The sequence below is a fragment of the Mercurialis annua genome, linkage group LG1-X, assembly GCF_937616625.2.
Source record: "Mercurialis annua linkage group LG1-X, ddMerAnnu1.2, whole genome shotgun sequence".
Classification (NCBI taxonomy): Eukaryota; Viridiplantae; Streptophyta; class Magnoliopsida; order Malpighiales; family Euphorbiaceae; genus Mercurialis; species Mercurialis annua.
The window spans coordinates 41740774-41749321 of NC_065570.1; the positions used below are offsets into that span (position 1 = coordinate 41740774).

The 8548-nt window shown below is 37.6% G+C and overlaps 1 protein-coding gene across 1 annotated transcript; it reads left to right on the forward strand.

Annotated features, from left to right (window-relative positions):
* Positions 1-420: 420 nt before the first annotated feature.
* Positions 421-2061, forward strand: LOC126669749 (uncharacterized). The gene is made up of 4 exons (XM_050363298.1): positions 421-747; positions 792-1262; positions 1377-1665; positions 1784-2061. Exons 1-4 carry the CDS (start codon positions 421-423, stop codon positions 2059-2061), a joined length of 1365 nt encoding a protein of 454 aa, XP_050219255.1.
* Positions 2062-8548: the final 6487 nt, after the last annotated feature.

Consider the following 8548-nt stretch of genomic DNA (forward strand, 5'->3'; position numbering starts at 1 on the left):
AGCATGCCCAAAGGACTCCTTTCCCCTATCTAACATCAACCAGCTGGTCGACTCCACCGCATGTTACATGCTATAAAGCTTGGCGGATATGGCGCAAGGATACAATCAGATCCCGATGATTGAGGAAGATAAAACAAAGACAAGCTTTGTCACCGTCGAGGGTACCTACTGTTACACAATGATGCCATTTGGGTTGAAAAAAGCGGGGCAACGTACCAACGATTGATGAAATGCATGTTTAAGGACCAAATCGGTAAAATAATTGGGGTGTACGTCAATGATGTGATTGTGAAAAGCAAGATCGAAGAGGACCACCTTAAGGACCTACGAATAATGATGGAAGTACTCGACAAGTTCAATAGGACGATGAATCTAGAAAAATGCATATTTTGAGTAGAAGGAGGGAAATTTCTCGGGTACATGGTATCGCAAAGAGGAGTGAAAGCTAACCCAGAAAAAATCAAGGCAATCTTGGAAATGACCCCACCGAAAAACCAATGGGAAGTGCAAATCCTATACAGAAGAGTAACGGCACTAGGACAGTTCATCTCGTCATCAGCAAAGAGATGCCTCCCGTTCTACAAGACATTGAAAACGAAGACATTCAAATGGGGAAAAGAGTGCGACCAAGCCTTTGAAGACCTAAAGAAGTTCCTACTGAAACCGCCACTACTAAGCCGGCCGAAAGACACAGAAATCCTTTACTTGTACACTTCAGTATGCAGAGACGCAACCACAGCGGTTTTGGTAAGAGAGGAGGCAGGCCAACAACTACCTCTGTTCTACGTCAGTCAGACCTTGAAAGATGTGGAGCAAAAATATCCAAAAATCTAAAAGATGGCGCTAGCCTAGACACCAACGGCAAAGAAGTTGAGATCATACTTCAAAGTTCACCCGATAGTTGTGTGAACCGATCAACCGACGAGGAAGGCGCTCTGGAGGCCGGGGCTCTCAGGGAGATTATTCAAATGGTAAATACAACTAGGGGAGCACGACATTTAATACGAACCCAGACAGGCAATGAAAGCCCAAGCGACTTCGTAGCAGAGCTGACTGGATGTTCCACACCAGACTTGGAGGTAAAACAACAATGGGAACTATATGTCGGCAGGGAAAAGAATGAAAAGGGGGCAGGGGCAGGAGTCATCCTCAAAGGCCCACACAAAGTGCAAATCAAGTACGGAGTCCATTTGAGATCTGCAAAAACTAATAATATGACGGAGTATGAAGTGTTGATAGCAGGATTGGCACTAGCGGTCGAGGTAAAAACCGAGAGCTTGAAGATCAACTACGGCTCGCAGTTGGTCGTTAGGCAAATAGAAGGAACGTTTGCCACATAGAAAGAAAATTTGATAAGATATAACAAAAGAACGGAGAAACTGTTACGAGAAATTGAGAAGCGAGGAGGACAATGGCAAAGAAGGAAGATAGGAAGGGAAGAAAATGTAGAAGCAAATATAATAGCAAAAGCAGCCTCAGAGAAAAGCGACAAGTTTCAGCGAATGAAACTCAAAGAGGAAATATCATCCCCGACCATCAATGCACCAAAAAATTACCACACACAAGAAATAGATAAACGGATGGAGCTAATTTGGAGGTACCTAGAGGAGGGGAAAACCTCCAATGACAGAGGAGAGGAAGAGAAGATAAGAAGAGCAGCCAGCCGTTACGCGATTTACCAAGGAATGATGTACCAAACGGCTGTGAGTCACCCCTGGTGCAGATGCGTATCGCGAAGATAAGGGCAATACATCCTAAGCGAATTACACGAAAGAATATGCAGAGCTCATAAGGGGCCAACCGCCATGGCAAGAAATGCATCTTTGCAAGGATATTATTGGCCGACCATGGAGGCAGACTCAAAGGAGCTGGTCAAGAAATGCGATAAATGCCAAAAAGCACGGAGATAGGTCGCATAGTCTTGCTCAAGAGACAAAGCCATCATGCAACCCTTGGCCGTTTGCAAAATGGGGAATGGACATCCTTGGGCCATTCCCAACGGCGAAAAACCAGAAAAAAATGCATCTTTATGGCGATCGACCATTCCACCTAATGGGTTGAAGTAGAGGTAAGTGTCAACGATAACCGCGGGCAAAGCTGAGGAATTCTGTTTATGACCTCCGTCATTCCACTAGTTTGGGGATCAGCTCTGGTGCATCGCAGCAGAGTTGCCGAAGCTCAGCTCCACCGTGCCGTAGTTGGCAAGGTGCAGCGCCTGTTGGAGAGTCAGTCCAGCAGGTCTGGTGGCTTCCACCTCCAGCCAGCCATCACTTAAACCGTACTCATATATCACAACCCTCACATCTCATAAAACCAAACAATTCGCAGCTCTAGCAATCAATTGATAGTCCAAACTACCATTTTTAGCATTAGAATTCATCATCTCCATTTAACTCAACCAAAACAGAAAATTAACTCAGAAACTGTAATACCCCATACTTTTAAAAGTGTCAAGTATAGTGTGATGAGGCATAATCGTAAGAATTAAGATCGAGGATGTTAGATTAAGTGCAAATAATATGGATTTATACCAAAGAGGGTCTACTTCGGTTCTCATAAAATAATAATTTATTGGTAATTTATTATTTATTAAATTGAATTTGAACGGGACTAGAGAAAGATCAATAAGTTAAAATAAAATAATTGGTAAGTCTCGAGCTAATAAATTTTACGTTAGAGTTCGTAAAATAATTTTATGAATTTAAGATTAAATTTTATAAAATTTGGACGCTAGTATTTTATTAAATTGGATTTGAATTATCAAAAATAAAATTATATAAATAAAATATAATTCTCGGATTAATAAATACTGTGGCTAAATCCGTTATTTATTATAAAGAAATTATCATCAAAGTTTCATTTAATAACGAAATTAATTTGGATTAAATTGGATGAAAAGATTAGGATTTGAGTTGAATGGTATTTTTAAAGGGACTTGCATGGCCTTTTAGCCCATTATCCTTGTCCTATAAATACCTAAGCTCCCGCCCATTTCCACTAAGTCTTCATCATTTTCATACGATTGAATAATTAAAACCCTAACCCTCTCAAACCCTTACCATTGCCAATCATCATCATAACCATCATCAAGTTCAATTTGTTGGTTTGTTTGAGCACTTGATATGGTGGAGGCTATTTCTTTCAATTCCGACAACCAATCGCATAAATTAAAGCTTGGTTGTGAAGTTAACTCACATGTGGACAAGGTATAATTTACAGTTTTTAATTCGGTCGTATTTTTGGTTGATTAATTGGTGATTAAAGTGGATTAAAATTTTGTTTGATGTAAGTGTTTAAGGTTACGGTTTGAGCTATGATTTTGAAGGTTTTTAATGAATTATTTTGGAGCTTTTGATATGAGTTTGAGTTTATATCAAGGTGTTAGCGTTGAGAGGCTCAGGGCTGCTCCTAGGGGGCAGAAAACTGCTCCGGTGAGCAGAATATGCTAGCTGAGCAGAATATGCTCAGCAAGTAGAACCAGCTCTGCTCGCTTGAGCAGAGCAAGGCAGTCTCCAGCCGACTCGGTAAGCGGTACTCGGTAGTTTTTCCGACCTCGATGTGTTTTGAATTCGATCCGAGATAAATCATAGTGTTTGGAGAAGTTATGGAAAGCTAGTTTGAAGGATTTGTTTGTGATTGATTTTAAAAATTAAAGAGTGCAAGTTGTGTAAAATGAATTGACAGAACTATGAAGTCTTTGTATCAAAGTTTAAAAAGGACAATAAAGTCTGAAAGAAAGGATTAAAAATGGATTATTTGTGGTTTGAACAAGTCAAAAACTATTTTGATTGTTAGAAAAAGGATAATTAGGAGCAAACTTTGAAAGTGAATGGTGGATAAATGAAATATCAGAATGAGTCGGTTTTGGTGTCTTTGCGTTCATTGCGGAACAGAGAATGGAATTGTGGGATATCCCATGCCACGATATTGGCAGAGCAGCTGCAAAAATGGCTGCAAACAGCAGCCCATAGGGCTGTTCTGTGGTTTTTGAACCAGTCCGGGAAAGCAACTTTCGGGCTAGTTTTCGACCTTTTCGGGTTTGAATTTGAGTCTGAGGTCCAAACTAAAGTTGTAGGCGACGATCCTAACTTTAAGAATGTCTATTTTACTTAATTGTTGTGACTGTTTTACATTAGCGTTTTGATAGGCCGACGTTGCCTCAAAAAAATAGTTTTGGAAAAGTCGGTTTTTACTAGGAATTTTATTAGCTCGACTAATTATCAGTTATTCGGATAATGTTTTGAGATAAAGTAAATTATAAAAAATAAGAAAAGTAATTTAATAAATAAATATAATACCCCGTATTTCTAAGGTCATTTAGTGGTGCCACGTGTCCTAATTTATGATAGTTAAAATCAAGAAGATCAAGAATAAATTAAAATATTTTGGATTAAGACCGAAGTGGGTCAAATATATTAGTCGCCAAAAAAAAATAAGTTTGGACATTTTATTCGTAAGAGCAGGTGATAGCGGGATAAAAAAACGCTAAGAAAATTAATGTAAAATAAAGTATAAGTCTCGAGCTAATGATTCTTCCGCCATCGTCCGTGAAATATTTTGAAGAATTTATCGTTAAAGTTTCGTGAAGTTGTGAGACTGCAGTATAATTGAACGCGAACGTTAATTAAGGAATTGAGTTAAAGTACGAGGTTACGTTGCTTGAGCCAAGTTGCACTTTAACCAAGCTATATAAGAATCCATGTTCATTTGAAATGAATATGATCAGAAGCCATAACTCACCATTTCTTTATCTCATCGTCGTCTTCATCGCACAAGTTAGGGTATCATCGTTTTTAATCCAATTTTGATGTTTCTTGCTTTCTATTCTTAGTATTTCAAGGGGTAATAAAGGTAAGCGACTCGGTTTTCATTTTGTTTGGATGAATTTGAATATATTTGGATGGTATGAGTTAGGGTTTTGAACAGTTCGAATCATTTTAGCCTTTTTCATTCGTATTAATCGTTTTCTATAAGTTTTTGAGGTTTGTGAGCATGATTAAGGTGTTCGGTATGTACAGAATGATCGGAAACACGTCGTAATTGAATTTCTAACGAGTTGGGACTGTTTTGGAGTCCTCATAACGTGAAGCACTATCCTCACGATGTGAGGACGACTTGGCATGACATGCCAAGCATTTTTGGAATCGGGTACGACGTGCCGAGGTCCGAAACGACGTACCCTGACCCTATAGTGATTTATGGACTCTGAAAACGTGATATTTGGACGTAAAACTTGTCTTTTATGATTAGGGTTTTGAAAAGAGTTAGAAGGTAAATGGAGATTGATTCCTAAATTCCTAATTGAGAAGGTAAATGTGTTTGTATGTGATGTGGTTTGAGTACCTAGGAACTACTGTAGCACATAGGATTCGAGTCATGTCCTCAGAATGTTTTTGCTTGTTTTCAAAACTTTCAGTTTTCCTTTTTCGGATATGAGTCTTTGCATATGTTTGTTTGATAGTGTATGATGAGATGCGTATGTGTGTATTGTTAGTTTTGCATTGAGATATGATTAGGCGGGTAACGTGGTGTATATGATTCGGTTAACATGGATGACTAACTATAGATCATAATTCGGTAATGAAAGAAAGATATTTGAGATCAAGCGACTAGCAATTCATGAAGAGACAATGGCAGTGTACGAGAACGGGATTTTAAGATTTGTGTGTTCGGATAGCGATACGAGTTCGAGTAGCAATATGCTAGGATGAAGCATCGTTTAAATGAGATATTTATGGTATTATACCCTAAAGTACGAAAAGTATGAAAGAAGAGCATAGAACCTATTGATCGACTTGAGAATCCAGAAAGATGGAAGATAGATGAGTAGGAACGAGTTAAAGCATTAGTAAGACTATGCTATCTTTGGATTGAATCGTTATACTGGTCGAATTATGGAATATGATATTCCTACGACGGTTATGAAGAGTCTAACTGTTGCGATCGTCAAACAGGGAGATAGATAATAGTGTTTCTGAAAAGATTTTGGACAGGAAACTTACATGAATGGTAGTGATAAGCTAAAGGTGTAAGCGACGAAAATATAAAATAAGAGAGAAGGAAAGAAGTTTGAGGCAGAAAATTGATAGGATGTGTATGGTGGGACGGACACAGAAACCACATTATGTCACCAAACAAGAGATATATATAAACATAAAGCATAAAGGATAGAATGTTAATTTTATGTCACAATGGAACGTGACATTTGGAAATTGGCGTAAAGATGTAATCTATACGTTAAGGTTATACTAAGTAAAATGCTTTAAGGATAAAGCATAAGATACTCATAAAAAGTATTATGAGTTATTTGAGATACATGGCTTTGGATTTTAAAATTCGAGGACGAATTTTTAAAAGGAGTGGAGAATGTAATACCTTGTATTTTTAAGGTCATTTAGTGGTGCCACGTGTCCTAATTTGTGATGGTTAAAATCAAGAAGGTCGAGAATAAATTAAAATATTTTGGATTAAGACCGAAGTGGGTCTAATATATTAGTCTCGAAATAATAATTAAATTTGAAAATTATTATTCGTAAGAGCAAGTGTTAGCGGGTAAAAAAACTCTAAGAAAGTTAATATAAAATAAATTACAAGTCTCGAGCTAACGATTCTTCCGCCATCCTCTGTGAAATATTTTTAAGAATTTATCGTTAAAGTTTCATGAAGTTCCAAGACTGTTTTAAAATTGGACGCGGACGTTAATTAAGGAATTGAGTTAAAGTACGAGATTAAGTTGCTTGAGCCAAGTTGCACTTTAACCAAGCTATATAAGAATCAATATTCATTTGAAATGAATATGATCAGAAGATAAAACTCACCATTTCTTCATCTCATTCGTCTTCATCGCACAAGCTAGGGTTTCATCGTTTTTTATATGTTTTTGACGTTTCTTGCTTCATATTCTTAGTATTTCAGCGGGTAATAAAGGTAAGAAACTCGGTTTTCATTTCGGTTAGATGAAGCTTAAGATATTTGGATGGTATGAGTTAGAGTTTAGAGTGGTTCAAATCATTTTAGCCTTTTTGATTCGTACTAATCGTTTTCTTTAAGTTTTTTAGGTTTGTGAGCATTATTAAGGTGTTGGGTATGTACGAAATGATCGGAAACACGTCGTATTTGAATTTCTAACGATTTGGGACTGTTTTGGAGTCCTCATGACGTGAGGAAGGCCCTCACGACGCGAGGAAGGCTTGGCTAACGTGCCAAGCATGTCGTTTATCATTAGGGTTTTGAACCTAATTGCATCAATAGGCTCTGTGATCACTATTGTCCGGATATGTCATAGTATAAGTCTCGATCCCTTCGTAGGTTACTCGTCTTGTTTGATTAAATACAAAGTTGAACTTGTTGGAATTATCTCAGGACCTGTATCTAGAGTTAACTCGATAGAACTATCTCGGAACTCATATCGATCGTTTGGATTTGAGAAGTGGTGTCATGACCCAAAATCATGGGCCAAGACCGACGCTAGGGAATGGGAGTGGTAGCTTCAAAACCCGTTGCAAGCCTGAAAACCTGTAAAAAAAATTTTGCAAACAAAACATTTTCCAAATAGTACACAATATCAAAATACATGCGACCCCTGTTTGAAACATACATCAGAGTTAATGTGTTTTACAAAATAGAGTCAGTCTATTCTAAACTACTGCAGACTTGCTAGAATGAGAACCTTTTCTCATGACTCGTATTACTTATAAGAATTAAAACTTCGGAAGCTTCGTTCTCCAAATCATACCCACTCAACCTGTAAAAATTGGAGGGACAACGGAGTCAGTATAAAACTGAGTGATTTCCTCCAATTACAAGCAATATTTCATAATGGGTGAAAACATTTGAAAACCTCTTTATATAGAAAATATTCTTTTTGGATCATAGTCTGTATGATCTTACTTTTAAAACATACTTCGTATGTTTATTCACACTTTCATAGGCCATGTATGTCTCATAAACTAATTGTTTATGTTATAGACGTACATCACACCTTTGCTTCATTCTTATATCTCATGTATGTTTATATTATGTACGTACTTGAAATCTTTCGTTTACTGTTATTGTTTTGATTGTCTTTCATTTCCTGTTTAGCTATTGGTCCCAAACAAAATCCGAGTCTTAATCCTTAGACGTACTTTCCATAGCACGTATACTCATCGTTATCCTGTGATCATGCCACATTTTCCAAATGGTAAAAGTCACCAAACTACCTTGTACCATCTCCTCTTCACAACTTGTGGGTCCTGAGATAATTCAACCGAGTTCACCCTCTAGACCTAGGTTCGTGGCACAAGATAAATCAAGAGAGCTCAACCTACGGTCTCAAAATAAAATAAATCAAACAATGCGCATACAAACGGCTCACAACCACTCAAACAAACAAACAATAAACTCGGGATCATTCCACCGAGTTACTCTCTACCTATGGGCCTCGAGATAATTCAATCGAGTTCACTCATTCTTTAGTTATTATTGCTTGTGTATTATGTTTGTCGAGTTTGTTATTTCTGTGATTCATATATTTTTGTTTTCTTGATCCTTTATGGACCATGACATG